This window comes from Tympanuchus pallidicinctus, unplaced genomic scaffold (genome assembly GCF_026119805.1).
Source record: "Tympanuchus pallidicinctus isolate F22 unplaced genomic scaffold, pur_lepc_1.0 scaffold2, whole genome shotgun sequence".
Lineage (NCBI taxonomy): Eukaryota > Metazoa > Chordata > Aves > Galliformes > Phasianidae > Tympanuchus > Tympanuchus pallidicinctus.
The window spans coordinates 40,193,506-40,212,299 of NW_026294721.1; the positions used below are offsets into that span (position 1 = coordinate 40,193,506).

At 39.9% G+C, this 18,794-nt stretch overlaps 1 protein-coding gene across 1 annotated transcript; it reads left to right on the forward strand.

Moving 5' to 3' along the window:
- The first annotated feature begins 433 nt into the window (after positions 1-433).
- On the forward strand, positions 434-17,982 carry SDAD1 (SDA1 domain containing 1). The gene is made up of 23 exons (XM_052683220.1): positions 434-490; positions 2,535-2,937; positions 3,012-3,116; positions 3,587-3,685; positions 3,827-3,937; positions 4,696-4,767; positions 4,851-4,951; positions 5,670-5,727; positions 6,342-6,416; positions 7,511-7,612; positions 8,055-8,124; positions 9,071-9,174; positions 10,283-10,340; positions 10,912-10,970; positions 11,358-11,434; positions 12,126-12,223; positions 12,616-12,692; positions 13,079-13,211; positions 14,160-14,257; positions 14,715-14,905; positions 15,416-15,500; positions 15,809-15,970; positions 17,437-17,982. Exons 2-23 carry the CDS (start codon positions 2,848-2,850, stop codon positions 17,485-17,487), a joined length of 2,076 nt encoding a protein of 691 aa, XP_052539180.1. The 5' UTR covers positions 434-490; positions 2,535-2,847; the 3' UTR covers positions 17,488-17,982.
- The last annotated feature ends 812 nt before the right edge of the window (positions 17,983-18,794 follow it).

Here is an 18,794-nt window from a genome sequence, read left to right on the forward strand (position 1 = left end):
GCTCAGGGCAGTATTATGGTGTTTCCTTTTCAGTCGTGTAGGTCATGCAGTCATACAGTGATCAGACCGGAAGAAAAAGGGAAAAATTTCAAGGCAGTCTGCTTTAAGGTGAGCTCTGCTCTACATCTCAATCTAATGCTAAAGCACAAGCACAGTAGCACTCAGTGAAATAAAATATTTCAATGACATTTCCACATAGATCTCTAAAGCACGTATTAAAATTTGCACCTGACTATCCAGAACCACATTAATCCACTATGCTAGCTGTATGGGAACTGCTGAGTCACGGCCTGAACCTCTGATTGATCACCTGAGGCGAGCAATGAGTCAGCTAGAGAAATACAGGTGAAGGCAATTCACCTGTGCTGCAGGAAGAGGTGGAGCCAGGCTGCACCCCTCCTAGACCCATTTAAGAGCTGTCTACCAGTAGGGAAGGATCTCTTCTAGAGATCTGCTCTGCTGGAGTTTTGTGAGTGGGCCTAGGATACAGGTAAGCTTTCTATCTATTTTCATTTTGCTATCATAGTCTGCTTTGCCAAACTCTCTTGCTTATTTTGTAATTGTAGCATCTTAACGTTCATTATTTATATGCTAGCAAAGCAGTTACTGATTAGGTACTGATGAATGTTGCATGGGATCATTCACATGAGCAGCAAGTATAAATAGCAGTGGCACATGTGCAACTGCAGATATTGTCACAAAACTATAGTATCATTAATGTTGGAAGAGACTTCTCAGATCATCCAGTTCAATCCTCAACCCATCCCCAACATGCCACTGACTACATCTTTCACTGCTCCATCTCCATGTTTCTTGAACACCTTCAGGGATAGTGACACCACCACCTCCCTGGGCAGCCTGTGCCAATGCACTAACACACCTTCTGGGGAAAAAATTTCCTAATATCCAACCTGAACCTCCCTTGGTGCAAATTAAAACCATAAGGGGCAACATACTGCCTTATTAGCATGTTGTGTATATTCCCTGTTTTGGTCCCCAACCCAGTATTATGTTACAATCTCAAAAACAGCATCATTAGATTAAATGCTATTTCTTTTAAGTATCTGTTACTTTCAAGTTCAGGCCAATATTACTAAGCCGAAGGAATATAATGTATGTAGTAAATAACAAGTAAGTTTCTTTTTGATCAGAGCTAACAATCTGAAAGCTGCTTCTCAGAAGTCATGCTGCTAGCTACCCAAGGGTAAGCACATCTATGGTGTCAACTAATCTTAATTCGAACTACTGATCCAGCATGGAAAATCCTAAAAGATATGGTTGTGCAGAATTATTGTTGCTTCCTGTAAAGCACACCTCTGCCAGAAGTTAGTGATATTCAGCAGAGACCATGCTGTGGCAGAAATGATGGCATTCAGTAATGCAGATAAGATACCTGAAAACACTCCACACCTCTGCACCTTTATTGCAAATAGTGATGTTACTGACAGACCCAGACCTCCAAACAAGCTCCATGCTCCTCTGGTTTTGAGGGATGTGACAGGACTTACTGCTGTTTCTATACCTGCATAGCTCATCTCCAGTTTGTGAGCTAGAGCTGATCAAAGAGCTGTGTTTGTACAGACCCAAGCAGCCAAAGACACACTCAGCAGCTTCTACACTGATAGTGCACAGGGTAACAAAGGAAACCCACTTGCTTACAAGACAGTCTTAGGCAAGTGAAATGCAACTGCCATGCAAAGCATGCGTCAATGCTGCAGTCACTTAAATATGTGACTTTTAATCTCTTATAAGGTTCCTGTGAACTTTGGAGAAGGTATCTTTCCTGGACTTTGCCAAAATGAAGAATCACATCTGGAGGCCAGGTTCCTCCATTTCCTGAGAGATATGACTTTAAGATCACAAAACCAGTGTATATCTCTTCTCAAAGAACACAGATTTCTTGTGTGTGTCAGCATGAATTTTTTTCCTTAATCCTAAACCATATTCTTCTGTTTATCTCTCTGAAGAAAATTTTAGTCCCTTGACTTGAAAGTTGGCTAATGAATAATCACCAACTTAATCAGTGCTTCCCAGAACAGAATCCCCATTTTTATATCCTCACTCCTGTCTGTTATTTGCTATACTGAAACCAATTTCTACTGCTAGACAATCAGGCAATTCATAAGCTGCCTTTAAGCACAGATGGCTCTCTATTACAAACCACTTTCCAAAATCATTTGTAAAACGATAACAATAATCAGTAATTGGCATTTTTGCTCAAGGCATTAGCTCAAATTGTAGCTGCCCTGAAGAAGACACGAAAGACACGAAAGCAGAAAATACTTCATATATAACGATAGCAGCACAGCAAATAGAACTATCATAGACTGATCCAGAGCTTCTTAACAAGCATTTTACAGAGACAATGTTACTCAAACCTAAAATTTGTGCCTCCATTTCCTCTGCTTATTATCAGTTTTGACTGACCATGACTATAGCAGAGAAAGGATGCTCTGCTGCTCTTCTATTTGCTGTGTTCTGTCAGGTGGTAATACCTTACAGGAACAAAGAGACTGCTTTAGTTTTAATTGCAGGTGGGTTGCTATGCCTGGCTACTGCAGGCCTCTTGCTCTTGAAACAGACTTCACTCGAACGCGAGCAATGGGTTGACGGTTGGACCTGGCTGATCTTAGTCTTGTCGAACCTTAAGGATTCTATGACTCTTTACAAGTCGCGTACATACAGCTTGCGCCGTTTATTGGTGCCCCCACACGGGAAGGGCTGCGCGAAAACTCCGCTATCGAACGAAATTTGACCCTCGGTGCCGCCCGTTGCGGGGCGGGGCTAAGATGGCGGCGCCCAGTCGGTAGCTCACGCGTCTGGTCGTCTGTACCGGGAGCCGGCGCTATGTCGGGCCGCCAGGGGAACAAGCTGCCCAGCAACCTGCCTCAGCTGCAGAACCTCATCAAGCGCGACCCCACGTCCTACACCGAAGAGGTAAGAGAGGGAACGGCGGCGGGGTGGCGGGCGTTTTTCCGTCTGAATTAAAGACCACCGCTCTGTGTTCCCAGTTCCTCCAGCAGTACCACCACTATCAGTCCCATGTGGAGATCTTCACCTTCCAGCCCGATAAGCCCAACAAGGAGCTGGCGGAGCTGGTGATGTTCCTGGCGCAGGTAGGCCGGCCCTTCTGAGGGACAACACGTGAGCTGCCATCGGGCCTCTGGCTGCCGTGTTGGTGTGTGGCTGCATTTCGTGGATCCCTGCTGGGACAGCCGTTGGCCAACCGCCTGTAAAATTGCCTTTACCAAACCTAACACAGTATCTACTGTTAACAGGAATGCAGTTTTTTCTTTCGAGTTTCTTAGTCAGTTTTGAAACTGTAGTATAACTGTAGTATAACTGTAGTATAACTGTAGTATAACTGTAGTATAACTGTAGTATAACTGTAGTATAACTGTAGTATAACTGTAGTATAACTGTAGTATAAAGTTACACATCTGGTCATTATGTATCTTTATATGTAGCCAGATTGCTATTGTAAGAACGTCTTTATGGGTTGCTTATAATATCTGTCACCTTCCTGCAGTTGTTTGCTAACTGAGGGTTTTCAATAGAAAGCTGACCTGAGCCTGTCTTTGCCCAGGTTGCCCATTGCTACCCAGAACAAATGGCCAACTTCCCCCAGCAGCTGAAGGAGCTGCTCTCATACCACCACACAGTGCTAGATGCCGACCTTCGAATGGTAAGGCCTATGCAAAAGGCATCTGGGCAGGCTGTGCCCTGTGAGAGATGAGTACCTTGAGCTTGCTGCTGAGCCTTTTGATAAAGCTGGTAGCTGAATGGTGCAGTAAGATTTTGATCCTGATCTCTGTTTCTCATCCAGACCTTCTGTAAGGCTTTGATGTTGTTAAGAAACAAGAACCTGATCAATGCAACGAGTTTGCTGGAGCTCTTCTTTCAGCTGCTGAGATGTCATGATAAGCTTCTACGGAAAGTAAGCTGTGGTTATAAAAACTGGTCTTGCCTTCCATTGGGTTTTGACCAACTTAACAGAGTAATGCAGCCCTGGTGGACAGGTGTTCTGCATTTCTTGCTACTGAAATAATTAAGTTTCAAATAGCTCTGCTCTTTTAGGAACTAGAAGTGCCAAAGGGAACACTTGGTTAATACATCTTATTAGTAATGAAGCATGATGCTGTAAACTTTCTTACATGCAGGACAAGCCTCCAACCTGTTGCATTTGCAATTAAGCAGCTAGTATATGTCTGCAAGTGAGAACCATAAGCACGTTCCTCTCAGAGAAGGAATTAACGAATTCTTTGTGAAAACTTCTGACTTCAGAAGAAGGAAAAAAGCCTGTTAGTTAAGCTTTGTTTCAGATTTTCTGCCATAATCATTAAATGAGTTGCTTTCCATGATCAGGATTATTAAACTTGCTATCAGAATGTGCCTATACTTGCATAAATGAAACAGGATTGGGATTTTTTTAAGCTAAGCTTTGTTATTTCTTTTCCTATCTCACTGTTTGTACTGTAACTTAAGTATGCTTTTTTGAATACGTGAAAATCAAGCATACACGAAGACTCAAAGTAACTTCTTGTTTTTCCATCTCCAGTTAAAATGGGAAAATAGTATTATCAGTGATGAGTCTGGTCTCATTTTAGTACTTGGAGGCTGGGGGAAAATTGTGATGCATCTACTGTGTTCCTTGTGGGACTTGCATAAGTTATTTCTTTGCTCTATCTTTTACAGACTCTGTATACTCACATCGTGACAGACATCAAGAATGTAAATGCTAAACACAAGAACAATAAAATAAATACGGTAAGTATTGTATCCTTCTGATTCAATTTACTACTTCTTATTAAGAAAGACTTGTAATAAATTCTTTCAAACTGTTTTCTTAGACACTGCAGAACTTCATGTATACTATGTTGAGAGATAGCAATCCAACTGCTGCCAAGATTTCTCTGGATGTGATGATTGAACTTTACAGAAGGAATATTTGGTAGGTTTGGCAGCCTCGTGTTGTTTCCTCATTTACTGTGGGACACCCATCCTGATGCCACTCATGGCATTTAGTGCAAGATGTAATGTGGAGAGCCTTGAACTTGATGTATCTATCATCTTCCTGTTCCAGTAGGGCTGTATTTGGAAGTGTAATTTAGTTGGGAAGAAATACTGTTGTGTTTTAAAATCTTGGAGTTACTAAAGTTGGATCCTTGACATTTAGTTGAAAATGTAAATTGTGTGTATTGCAATTGAAACAGAAGCTTTGTTCAGTGTTCTTGTTTGAGCTTCTGCCTATAAAGCTGCTAGTAACAGCATGTGGCTTATATGTACAGTGGAAAGAAGATATTTTTCTGTTCCTCTGAAGTCTATAGGGTAACTCTAGATAAATACTTAAAGTGATCTGGTTTTGCTGTTGGTTTGTGTTTTGGTGGTTGTTTTTTTTTTTTTTTTTGGTGAAGCGACAATATAGCATCTGTTTTTTAGTAGATAAGAGCTTAATGGTGTAACAGAAAGCTGAGAACTATTACAGAGAACTGATGAAAAAAACGTTGCTGAAAGTAAAAGACTTGTAGTTTTAACAGGAAGGTTTTTAAGTACATGAGACTTCATAGAAATTTAGATTGTTTTCTAGAAGTTCATGCAACTTAATTATCTGACAATACCTTGAAAATGGCCAGGCTTGAAGAAAAAAATAATGCTCTGTTTTATTCAAGGAACGATGCCAAAACTGTAAATGTCATCACAACTGCCTGCTTTTCCAAAGTGACAAAGGTGAGAACTGAAATAATTTGAAACTGTGGATGAGAGAATGAGAAGCTTGTTTTATTACAAATGCATGCTGGCATGGGGAGGGTGGGTGTACTTCCCACAGCTACTCAGAAGACACTGTCAGGATAGAGCCCCTTCAGCAGCACCATTATTTGTTAAATGTGATGAGAACTGCTAACCTGCTGGGGGTTTGAGTGCATCTGAGGCTGCCTGTCTTCTGCGTAGGTTCTGCACTGCTGGATGCTTTGCAAATGCATGCACTGATCTGAGATGTTCTTCCACAGTACTGAGCACAGTTGATCTGGTATCAGCTGTTCAGGAATTACCAATAACAGTGGTGTAGAGCAATTTCAAACTACAGGAAGGAAATGTGTGTGGCTGGATATGCTCACTGTAGAAGCCCAGCTGCCTTTTGGTCCTTTGTGTGCCTGGTTATTGAGAATTGACAGCAGAAATCAACTTTGAATTAAACACTTTGATCTGGTTTGCTTTCTTTTTGTATCCATGCCTATGAATAATAGGGAATTTCTCAGCATAACCCCTGATGGGGATGTTTGGCTCTAGTAAATACGATTGTCTATTTGTTGTGCTCTACATCAGTTTACTTCATTTTTCAGGTATTAGTTGCTGGTTTGAAATTCTTCCTTGGGAAGGATGAAGATGAGAATCAAGAGAGTGACTCAGATTCTGAGGTGGGTGTTGTGATTAAATTTTCTCAGGTCTTCAAATTGTGTAAAAGCTATCATTCTGCTGACATTTGCTACACCAATGCATCCTCTTCTGTTTCTCTGACACTTCTGTCTTGTTTCCTCTAGTTGGTTGTCCACCTCACCAAAATATTTAATTTGTTGCCAGTTGGCCAGAAATGTTAGCAGGATGCTTCTGCTGTTTGCCTATTGACTAAGAGCTTCCCTGTGTTCTCATACTCACTTTTAAGTAATTCATTTCTAAGAGAACTGGCCAGTTGGTGGGGGGTTATTTTTTTTTTTTAAGCTAATGAATGTGTAGATGTACTCTTTGAGTTGTGAGAAGAGACTTTCACCTGATGTTTAGGAGGTAGGCTTTTTGTCTTTAGCTCTTTGTCTTTACTTCTCCCTCTTGGATTCAATTTCCCATTTATGTACAAATGAACATAATTCAGTGTATGGGAACTGCTGAGTCATGGCCTGAACCTCTGATTGATCACCTGAGGCGAGCCAGAGGAGCACAGCTGAAGGCAATTCACCTGTGCTGCAGGAAGGGGTGGAGCCAGGCTCCACTCCTCCTAGACCTATTTAAGAGCTGGCTGCCAGTGGGGAAGGATCTCTTCTGGAGATCTGCTCTGCTGGAGTTCTGTGAGTGAGCCCTGGATAGGGGTAAGCCTTCTATTTATTCTTTTTGTTATCATAGTCTGCATTGTCAAACTCTCTTGTTTATTTTGTAATTATAACATCTTAATATTCATTGATTATACATTCCTTTATCCTGAAAGGCTGGTAACTTGATGCAATTTCAGTTTAGAACCTACTAATACCAGGATGTAACTATTTGTGTAAAACTGTGTAATAGTCTGTGATTACCTAGCTGTAAGAATTAGTGCTGATGTGCTGCAAATTGTTCATGATGTCTCTTGTGTTAATAGTTGATTCAATGAAGTTGTGATTTTAAAGGCTACTGTCTCTGTATGATGAAACTTATGTGGGGGGAGACAATTTTCAAATGTAGTACGTGATCCCAAAAATATTGATACTTCTTCTGCTTTCTGTTTGAAGTTTGTTTTGACTTGAGTGTTGTTTTCCTTGTGAAGGATGATGGCCCCACAGCAAGAGATCTGATGGTACGGTATGCAACTAGCAAGAAAACCAGCAAGCGCAAGAAGAAACTGGAAAAGGCAATGAAGGTTCTCAAGGTGAGGAAAGTGGTGTCTGACTTTCTGGTATTTAGCATTTCTACATGTGAAAGATTAAGCTATTTGTCATATCTTTTATCAAGTGAAGCTCCTTAAGTGTTCTAGCCTCCATTGGTCAGGCACTTGCCATGATTGTCTGAAAACAGCTCTTTTGAAATTGTCTGAGCACTTGTCTAAGTTGTGGACTTGCTGAGATCTAGGGGATCCCTTACTAGGAGCACACTGTCTTGAGAAGTAATTTTTTTTTTTTTTTAATGAAGCTCCTGTTGCCTCTTAGGTCAGGTAGCTGAAAATCCTATGCAATTGAAAAGAATGGTAGTTTATTAAAAATTGAGGCACTTCTTTCAGAAGGGAGTAATGAGAAATGGCAACCTGGTACTGAAGCACCTCTGGCTTTTACATGGAAAGAAAAAATGTCTCATTTATACTTTTTGCCATGCAGAAACACAAGAAGAAAAGCAAGCCAGAGGTATTCAACTTCTCTGCTATTCACTTGATTCATGATCCCCAGGGTAAGCATGTATCACCTTCTGTATTTTCTAACTTATTCTGTATCTTTTTTAACTTTGTGTTAATCCTAGACATGGAAGTTTAGGCAAAGCTGCAAGGAGTCGCTGGTGACAGTGTAATACTTCTAGCATCCTTTGTCCTAGAGTTCAATAGCACTTAAAAATGTGAGATAATGTTATCACAATTGTCAGAGTGGAACACTTCTAGTAGGGCAGATAAGGAACAATATTACATCGTCTGCCTCAGGTTGCTACAGAACAAGTGGCTTTTAGCCTCTTTCTTATATGTGTAAAGGCCATAATTTGTGTGAAAGTGGAATAGTTCATTCCCATAACTTTTTTGGCTTATCCCTTTCTAGAAATGTATTCTTAATACTACTCTGGCATTTGTCTAATATTACTTGTGTAGTAGAATTGCCAGGTCACAGCCTGACCCGGTGGTTAAGCACCAAGTGAGAAGATGTGGCAAACCCAGGGAACTCAGGTGCAGGCAGTGTACCTGAATGATCTGAAGTCGGGGAGTCTGGATCTGCCCCTTCTCCCCCTCATTTATAGGTTAGCAGCTGAAGGAGCAACATCTCTCTGGATGGCGATCACACTCCTATCACCTTCTTTTGCCATATCACTTAACTCATTCACAGTCTGATCTAATGATTCATTTTTCAGATGGATCCAAATGTATCTTAAAAAACCAAAAAACCTCTAGCTTTAAATATGGACTGTTTTCATGATGTTGGAGAACTTCTAGTTTTCTGTTGGACCTGTATACAACTTCAGGTCCTCTAGGCATGCAAGAGGAAAAATAATGGCTTGGGAGCAGTGCTCTCAGCACCTGTGGTTTCTTCTGTGCAAGGACACTAGAACTTGAAACCAAACAACAAAGCCTTGACTGCCCCTCTTAATCCAGCTGAGTTGTTTGCAGTCTACTACAAATTGTTATTGCTTCTAGATTTTGCGGAGAAACTACTGAAGCAGCTGGAGAACTGTAAGGAACGATTTGAAGTGAAGATGATGCTCATGGACTTAATATCTAGGCTTGTTGGAATACATGAGGTACGGTCTTCTCATTCTGTAATGGCGTGATGGAAGCTAACCTTAGTTGGGTGGTGATGTGCTGTGGCCTTTTGGTACTGGGGAATGGGTTTTAATTTTGCTGTCTGTTAGAAAATGAAGATGAGTATGGCCATGCAGTTGCCAAAGATCTTTATGGTATGACGCAATGATGTGGACTTGTACTGAGCTCTGCTTGAGAAGGCTGGTGGTTTGTAATAGCTTGAGCTGTCAGGAATAATGGGAAGATGCCTATTTAAAGACTTGTGTGTGTTCCTGGGAGGTTCTTCAGCATAGAGGTTTTTTAAATTGAGTCCATCAGTTGCTCTTAAACAGCACTCTCTGAGGTACAGATCGAATTTCCTTGAGAATCTGTACCTTATGTGGGCTCTGGGAAGTGAGGGAAGCAAGCTTTCTTGCAGGTATCTGTAAGGTTAACAGGAAGGGAAGAACACTCACTGTGGCTGTATGTATGAGTACCTATGAGCAATCTTGAATATAGCAAGCGTGAAAAAGTAGTCTGGTTGTTTTGTGACCCTGTGTTGGGATCATAGCTAGGCACAAACATCTGCTTTATTGTACTTTAGTCTGCTCAAATCAACCTTCCCAATGACCAGAATATCTGAAACAAAGTCTTGCATATCACGTAGACCCAAGAATTGCAATGGTGTCAAGCCTTTCTTCGTTGCATAAAGCTTAAGCAGAGGAACTTGTAAGTCTGGGTGTGGAAGGCGTATGAGATACTTCTTGCTTGGGAGGAGTGTGTCCAGGTGATAGTCTGCTCCAGTATCAAATACTCAGCCTTGCTGGAAAACTTAATGAATGGACTCAGATGCTAAACTGACTTGCATTTAGGGACAGCCTGCTTTGGGAGAAAAGATTGTGTCCCTGAAGCTAGAGGAACATACAGCACAATACCCTAATTGGTATTGTCCTTTCCTCACCTTCCATGTATTTCACACTTGGAACTGGAGAACAGGATGTGTGGTTAAAATCTGAGGCATTTGAAGAGCAGGCTATGTAGAATCATTGATTTTACAGCATACTAGATTATGAAAATGATTTTAAGTTAAAAGCAGCTAACCTGTTTAAAATCTTATTGTCCTTGCAGCTTTTTCTTTTTAATTTCTACCCCTTCATTCAGAGATTCCTGCAGCCCCATCAGAGAGGTAAGGAGTAAATAGCAATCTTGCCCATATATGGTTGGTTTCTAAAAGTGGTGCTATGAGTAGGCAGCAGTAACTTAGTAGGTGGTAGGAAAGTAAGGGTAGTTCAGAGAGTGTTGGATGATAGAGACAGAAGGCTGTGATTGTTCAAAACAAGGAATGGACTTGATTTTCCTGACTCGAGTGTTTGAGAATCTCCAGCAATAGGATGAAGTGAATTTGCAGAGTTCCTAGTTCCTTTCAGTTCCTCACTAGCTGAGCAAAGCTGTGAGTGCTTTTTGCTGCTTTGTTTTCCTAATATTTTGGTCTGCAATGGGAATGCATGCTTTAGTGTAGCTGGCTCTTAAGGTCTGTACTGCTGCTGTGATGGAGAGCAGTATGTGTTCCTAACGCATGGTGGGACCGAAGAAATACTTCTACAAGATGTCCCAAATAATTTCAGCCTGAAATGACTTTCAGACTTAAGGATCTCATGGAAGTATCTGTGTTGATGTGTGGTTATTGGCCAGAGTAACTTGTGTTGACATACTTTGACATCTTTTCTACCCCCCCCACTCTTTCTCTTTTCTCTCAGAAGTGACAAAGATTCTTCTGTTTGCTGCACATGCTTCACACCAGCTAGTACCACCTGAGGTCAGTACTTCACCTACTTCTGGTGATGTTGAGGATGGACAGTGGGCCTGCATGGGAATGTTGGCTGTTAAGCCCTCTCACTGGGGATGAGGAACAAGGAATCTCGTCAGATTATTTTCCTTGAAAAGCCTAAGGGGATTTTTATTTTTTTTGTGCTCCCTTGGGTATTTTTGTAAGTTCTAAGACATTACTTTGCACAAGAAGAAATAATCCCCATGTTTGAATTCTTTGTTTCTGCAGGAGAATTTGTCCAAAAGTGAGTTGCTAGCTACTGTGGTGTGTCCTGAGCTCTGCCTTTCTGTGAAAAAGGCTCTGTTGTCAATAAGATATGACTTTCACAATTGCATTAAATGAGTAGTAAATGTATTCACTTTTTTAAATTTTCAGATTATTCAATCAGTTTTGATGACCATTGCCAACAACTTTGTCACTGACAAGAATTCTGGAGAGGTCATGACTGTAGGGTGGGTACAGAACCTCATTAAAACTATAGAACTCTGTGTGCAAGAAAAAAATATACACCATTTGTAGCCTATTGCTGTCATTCATCTCTGCTTTTAAAGATCAGCTTGATGCTTGAATAAAAACAAGTTAGAACTGTATTTAATCAAACTTTTGCAAAAGGCCTGCTACAGGCAGAGTAGAATGAGTACGTATAGGAGAGAGCTTAACTGTCAAGATTACTGCATACAAACACGTTTAGAATATTTCTTGAACTATTTTCCACCCTGTGTGGTGTCACTCCAGTAGTGAGTTTAATGTACTGACTGTACATGAAGGTAACTTAAAAGGGAACTTGTATTAGAACACAGACTCTCTTTATTGCTGTCCTTTGTCTGTCCGTGGTTGACAGCAAAACCATTTCTTCATTTTCATGTCACTATCCCTGGTGACTGTTCGACAGCTTTTTGTGAACGTGCTTGGACCCAGACTTCACTTGCAGAATCCTGAGGTCTAAGATCAGAGAAAATAGCAGATGCAGGGTGCAGATGAAAGTTTTTTGAGAACTATGGCAGAATGCATCCTGTGATGTTCCTCTTTGTTATAGTTCCTGTTGTATAAAATGCGTCAAGTATGAGATGATTCAGTTACTGGGCCTGTGAAAGTTTCTCCTAGCTGTGTTATTCAGGAAAATATTTCATTTTGAATTTTTAGAATCAATGCAATAAAAGAAATCACTGCAAGATGTCCATTAGCCATGACTGAAGATCTGCTCCATGACCTTGCTCACTACAAGAGTCATAAAAATAAAAGTGAGTGTATTACATGGATAATACTTATATATCCTTATATCTTTTTTGCTGTATCAGCTGGCTCTCAGTTATTACAGCTTTCATAACAATTCTGTGTTATTCCTTTAATGTGAACTGAAATGTTTTGTTTTCAATATGGCTGTTGGGCTGTTGTATTTCTGTGCATATACATAGACAAAAACAGTCACGGGTAGTTAAGGCATAGGGAGTAATTGACAAAAGTAGAGAAGATCAGCTACTAGCTAGTGAACATTTGGCTCTAAGAGAAATCAGTGTGAAGCTGTAACTCAAGAAATTGCATGAGCAGGCTGTAAATAATGATTATGGGAGTGAGCTTTCAGGTTGCTTTGGAGCTATTTTGTACTTAATCCTGATCCTTTTTTTCTGGATAGATGTGATGATGTCTGCAAGAACTCTGATACACCTCTTCCGTTCACTGAATCCAGAGATGCTGCAGAAGAAATACCGGGTAAGGGTGGTTTTCCATGCAGTTCATTGACTGTACACATGGCTCACGTGTTTAAAAATGATGATGATGATGATGATTAGTCTCAGCCTCTTGAGAACATGATGGGACTGTGTATTTTTCTCTCCATGCCTGTTCCCTTGCTGCATTTTTACATGGCTTTCTCTTGTTTCAAGGCTGCTTTAGTACAAATTTATCAAATTCATTGACAGAAGTGTTACAGAAACCTGTCTCCCTAGAATTTGAGTACAGTAGAGTTACTGAACTCTACAGTAGTTGAAGACCCCTTTTAATTGCTTCATCATGCAAAATTTTTCTATAACCCCCATCTAGCTATTTTTAATGGGAATTAAAATAGCAGCCTGCTTAGCATGTGTGTTTACTTACAGGGTAAACCTACCGAGGCCTCGGTGGAAGCCAGGATTCATGAATATGGAGAACTGGATGCCAAGGACTACATCCCAGGGGCAGAAGTACTTGAGGTTGAGAATCAAGAGGAAAAAGGAGAAAACCAAGAAGAAGGTAGGCCTTTCTTCTTTATTACTTCAATTTTGTGCATCATCACCACTAAGGTTTTATTCTTAAAATTTGGTGTTTTTTACTGCGTGGCTTGCATATATGTTTGTCTGTTAAGAAGCACTGATACTCGTCCTTGAGTTAAGTGTAGTTTATCCAGAAAGGTCTGATGGTCACTGTGTTTCTTCATACAATGTATACTGAGAGATGGAAGAGGGAACAGTGCGGTACAATTAACATCTGCAAACCAGTGCATTTCTTCAGAGTCTCTCCAAAATGCAGTTCATTGTTTTGAGAGCCTTTCTCATAAAATGAGTTACTCTTTACAAAGCATAGTTTACAGTACAGCTTGCTGCAATGCTAGCTTCTTGAAGATTCCTTAGGTATCTTGTATGGTTTGTTCTGAGTAAGTGAGGTTCCTATGTTTATTGTAAGTTCATAACAACAAAATGTGTTCAGGAGACTGCAGCTCACAATAATAAGATAGGACAGGTGCTTTACAAAGCTTATTCTAGAAGTGTGTGTTCAAAGACCTTACACTGCAGTATGTGGTTATCACTATATAAAAAAAAGTCCGTAACTGTAGGTGTGCTAAGAAATCAGAGCTATAGAAAGACATCTCAGCTTCAAGACAGTCACTGCCAGAATTGTGCAGTGTGAGGCTTTGGAGTTGCAAGCCAGATGTAATTTGGTTGCTGAACTTGTCAGTGGGAAAACATTGGAGCTACTGGTCTGTTTGGCTTTGAATTTACTTTAAATTGATGTGTAATGTGTGGTTCTGATGCTGGGATGCCAAGATCCTGCAGCTCACCTGTTCAGTGAGCATGTGCCTGGGCATATAGTTAGCAGATAGAGAAAGATGGTGAGAGCTTGGGATCTGCTCTTAAATTGTCTGAAACTCAAACAGTTGAAACAGGTTTATACTAGCAGCTCTGCATTTCTTCCCTTGAGCAGATGGATGGGAAAGTGCTAGTATCAGTGAGGAGGATGACGGTGAGGATGGAGAGTGGATTGATGTGCACCACTCTTCAGATGAGGAACAGCAAGAAGTGGTGAGTTTCAAGTGCCTTCTACCCTAAATAGAAATGGGACTTGTTATAGCAGTCCAGATTCTCTTGCTCAGTACTTTCATGTGACTGCTTTAAACTAACTACGGAGATTAATTTGACCAGAATCATTGAGGTGAAGTATACTTGTGCACCTGTGCTGAAGTGTTTATTGTCAGGATGAAGGGTGAAAGCTGGGGAATTCTGTTCCATTGCCAAGCTATAATGTTTGCATGGTGAGTGCTTTTATCTGCTTTGAAATATTAAGAAATTGAGGTACTGCTTTCTTCTAATACCACATGTAGGGTATAAGTCCTAACAACTGCTTAAATCCTTTCCAAGCATAAGTTATGTAGATGTCTACATAATATCTCATGTAGATATTTGGAAGGCAAGGGTCATTAATTATAGCATAGAACTTGTTTGCAAAGGTCAGGATGATCTTTTTTTCTTATTTTAAAAGGCAGAAAAGATCAAAAGCATGCCCATGGAGGAACGAAAAGCTAAAGCTGCAGCAATCAGTACAAGTAGGTTGCTAACTCAGGAAGATTTCCACAGAATACGTCTTGCCCAGCTCTCCAGAGAAATCAATTCTGCACCAGGCAAAGCTGCAAAGAGGAAAAATATTGAAATAGATGATGAAGAGGAGAGCAGGTAGGATATAAAATGCTAATGAGTGCTTTCTTTCACCTGGAGTCTGGTGAGGTAACTTCTGATGCCAGCAGATGTAGGACTTGGTCATTCATGGCTGGTGACAGGTGACAAACAGCCACACAGCCTCAAATGGATCCTGGCCTGAGGAATTCATTTAAACCCATAAGAAAAAGCAAGAGGTTCTGATTGAAGCAGTAGGACTAGTTTTCTTGTTCAGACCAATGGGTGTGTTGTTATTCTAGCAGTGGTTCCAAGCTTATATCTCCAGATTCTTAAATGTTGTGGTTCAAGCTGGTCTTGAAAAACAGTATTGAAAGTGTTTTATAGGGGTTGTCCTAAAAATGAGGGTTAGCCTGAGAGAAAGAACAATAAGTGCTTTTGTGAGTGAGTATAGCAGGACAATGGCATAAGAGGTGAGTGAAAGACAAAAGTCAGGAGAGCATTTTGTTTTTCTGGTCAGAAGATGCTTTGTGTATGATGATTGGATTTGTTGGATTTTTGTGTATGTAGAGGAGAGTTGCTTTCACTCAGAGATATTGAACATCTCCATAAGAAGCCAAAGTCAGACAAGGAGACAAGACTGGCAACTGCAATGGTGAGGAACTTGGCTATTTCATATCCTCTTTTAGACTTCTTAAAGGGCTGTGGGTTTTATCTGTTCTGAAATAAGGAAGCGGAGCTGCCATCTGTGTTCTGATTAATTTTTTTTAATGTTGCACCTTGGCTGTAACAGAGAAACAATCTCTTGCTGTTAAATATAGGCACCTCCAATTTTCACTGCTACTTAATACAGCCAGGATGGAGGGATATTGAATCCAGATTTATAATTGCTACCCTACAGTCTAGCAGCTTATGTTAACTAGTGAAAAACAAATGACTGTTATATTGTGTTACCTATTCTAGGCTGGAAAAACAGATAGAAAAGAATTTGTGAAAAAGAAAAAAAGATTGAATCCCTTTGCCAGCTCAACCAATAAAGAAAAGAAAAAGCAGAAGAACTTCATGATGATGAGATACAGCCATAATGTCCGGACCAAAAATAAGCGTTCTTTCAGGGAAAAACAGGTAATATTAAATATATACATCAAAAGCAGGGATCCATGTGCTTAAAACAATCTCCATTGTAGTTTTGTGTGTTTGTTTTGTTTTTTTTTCTTTGAGATTACAATGATTCTTAAACTTGGTTTGCTGTTTCTAAAGAGCCATCTTGAATGGTTTCAGTACTTGTTCCGGATTTAATGTTTTGAGTTTCAGTGCATCAGCTAAACAGTGAAAGGCAGGGCTCTTTCATACTTAGACTACAGTACCTGTTGACTGTGATTTGTAATACCAGTTAAGAGAGGGTTGGAGTAATGTAGTTCTAATATACTATGTTCTACTGCCCTCCTTAGTGGTAGAATAAAATGGAATGTTCTTTTAGTCTAGAGCTAAATCTTCTTACCAGCTAAAACATATCTAATGTATCGCTTCAGAGAGATTTTGTTGTTCATTGCACTCTTTCTTCTCACCCTTGTAAAGCAGCTTCATAATAATCTTTCCACAAATGTCTGTTAATTCCACTTACCTTTCAGCTGGACTGAAGTTTCTTCTGGTCCCTTTGTGCTGAATTAATCAGTGGAACAAGTTTGTTACTCTGTCCTCTTCCTAATTATATAGGATGTTAAATGACATACTGATGCATTGATGAAAGATGTTTTTTCTTTTAAGCCAAACTCACTCCTGAAATGTAAAGTTTAACCAAGCAGCTACAGCGTTTCTGCCACTGTATCTGTGTTAGCACTTGCAAGTTATTGTTCCCAGTTTTAGCTGAAAAATTATTGGTGTTTCTTTGAGGTTGAACAAATGATTTTTCCTTGGTAATACACATTGTTATTGAAAATAGGTTAGTGAAACTTATACAAAAACATCTGCTTAATTCTAAGCACAACCCAAAGTTCTTAACTTTACAGCTAAAAATATTGTTAAACTCCTATTTCCTGTAGGTATTTGTGGAAAAATTTTCGTTTGCATTCTGGTATCTTACTACTTTCCAGTCCTCGCATCAAATTTGTGTTGTTTACCTTCAGAGATAAAACAGTGGCTTTTGAGCTTGGGTGTAAATAGTCATGAAACTGCAGTAAGCAAGAGCTGAGTGTGACTAACTTGCTTGTCTATGATCCACTGGTTCCTCAATGCTGTTACAGTTACAGTGTTACTGCACCTGAGTCAGATGGTTTAAAGCTAATTCAGGTTCGCCTTGCAGGGCCACCTCACCTGTTATATGTAAGCTGCTTTAGATGTGTTTTATAGCACAGATGTTGCAAGCTGTTAGCTATACCTTTCTCTTAGAAAATCTGGTTTATTTATCAAATTCTCTACGCATAGTTTTAATCTGTATAATTTTAAATTCTGATCTTATCTACAAGTGTACCAATGGGATATGTGTGAGGGATGTATTGGGAAGGATTGTTGGTGTAGTAGTGTCCTTACTTATAGTTACAGGTGTGAGAGTTTGAAATACCTGAATAATCTTCTCTTGTTTCATGTTCCAGCTGGCTCTTAGAGATGCACTTCTGAGGAAGAAGAAGCAGCTGCTGAAATAAAACAGTAAAGGAATAGTTATCCTTGAAGAAACAACTCTAGAAATACTTTTCTCCTCTCTCAAAGAAGTAGGGGGGGAAAAAAAATAACTGAATTGCCTTGTGGATTCATTTTGATACCTCTCTATTCTGTTCAGAATTAGAAATTGAACGCTGCCAATTTGGATATTGCATCTATAGGACACTGAGGAGGCCTTAATCCTCGTAGGATTTTAATTTTTAATCACCTTTTCTAGAGTGCTTTACCTTTTTACTGAATATAATTTATTTACAGCTGTTTTGTGTAAGTATGAATTAAAACATACAATTTTATTATAAAAATATTTTACTTGATTAAATAAATGAAGAGGTAATTGGAAGGAAAACGAATATTCCAGCTCACACAGGCAATGTGTATGCCTGACTTACGGGTGTGATTTCATAGACCTAGTAAGCCATTTCCAAAGTGGTTGTTTTCTTACTCTTCTGTTCATAATAAAACCAAGTTAAGGAGAAGAACTGCTTTACTATAGTGTATGGGGGGGGGGAAAAAAAGAATGCAGTTAATATAGAAGGAGGCTTTCACATTCTCATTTAAACAGAAGTATCACATGGAGGCAAGATAAGGTATCTTATTTTCCTTTATCACTACATCATGTGGTGGGAGTTGTTCTTGTTTGGTTGTTTTTTTTTGTTTTTCTTTTTTTTGGAGTGTGTATGGGAACAACATTGATCAGTGGGTTCTTTACCTTGATGTAAAGGTTGAGCTCCTGCTTCAGCCTTAGCTTTGGCTGGGAATGCTACTGGCTGTTCTGTCGCCCACCTATTTCCATGATAACTGAGTTACTTGTACTACCCTTTGTGAAGCTCTGCTCCCCTTAGTGGGGAGAAGTGTCATGCATGGTGTAATAGAGAAGCAGTTGGGGTGGTGGTTTCGTTGTGGTTTTTTTTTTCCTTTGTTAGGAAAAATATATTTAATCCCATACCAGAATTTGGCAAAGGTGTTTATATTAAACACCCAGTTGTATCAATTTGAATTCTTATGCATTGTTATTGTGGTTATTTTTTATTTTCATTGTCCTACCTTGCTTTACCCTAGAGCATGGAAGCTAATGGAGGGTCCAGGCTGCTGGTGGAGATATAAAGAGGAAGGAACTTATTGCAGTTGGTGGCTGGAGACCACAGCCAGGGAAGAATAGGGGATGAAATTGCACAGTTGTAGGAAATCCCCTTCTCTCTGTTCACTGAAAGTTCATTTAGAAGTATTTTGTTTTCGAGGCTGGAAGAAGCATTTCTTCCCTGCAGGTGTTTTATTTCAGCTGAGCCGGGGC

What these genes read in the sequence shown, in the direction of transcription:
- SDAD1 (XM_052683220.1), top strand. Translation starts at nt 2,848, where the DNA reads ATGTCGGGCCGCCAGGGGAACAAGCTGCCCAGCAACCTGCCTCAGCTG. An exon ending in CCACGTCCTACACCGAAGAG is followed by an intron (nt 2,938 to 3,011) that starts GTAAGAGAGGGA and finishes CTGTGTTCCCAG; the next exon opens with TTCCTCCAGCAGTACCACCA. An exon ending in GGCTTGTTGGAATACATGAG is followed by an intron (nt 9,175 to 10,282) that starts GTACGGTCTTCT and finishes TTGTCCTTGCAG; the next exon opens with CTTTTTCTTTTTAATTTCTA.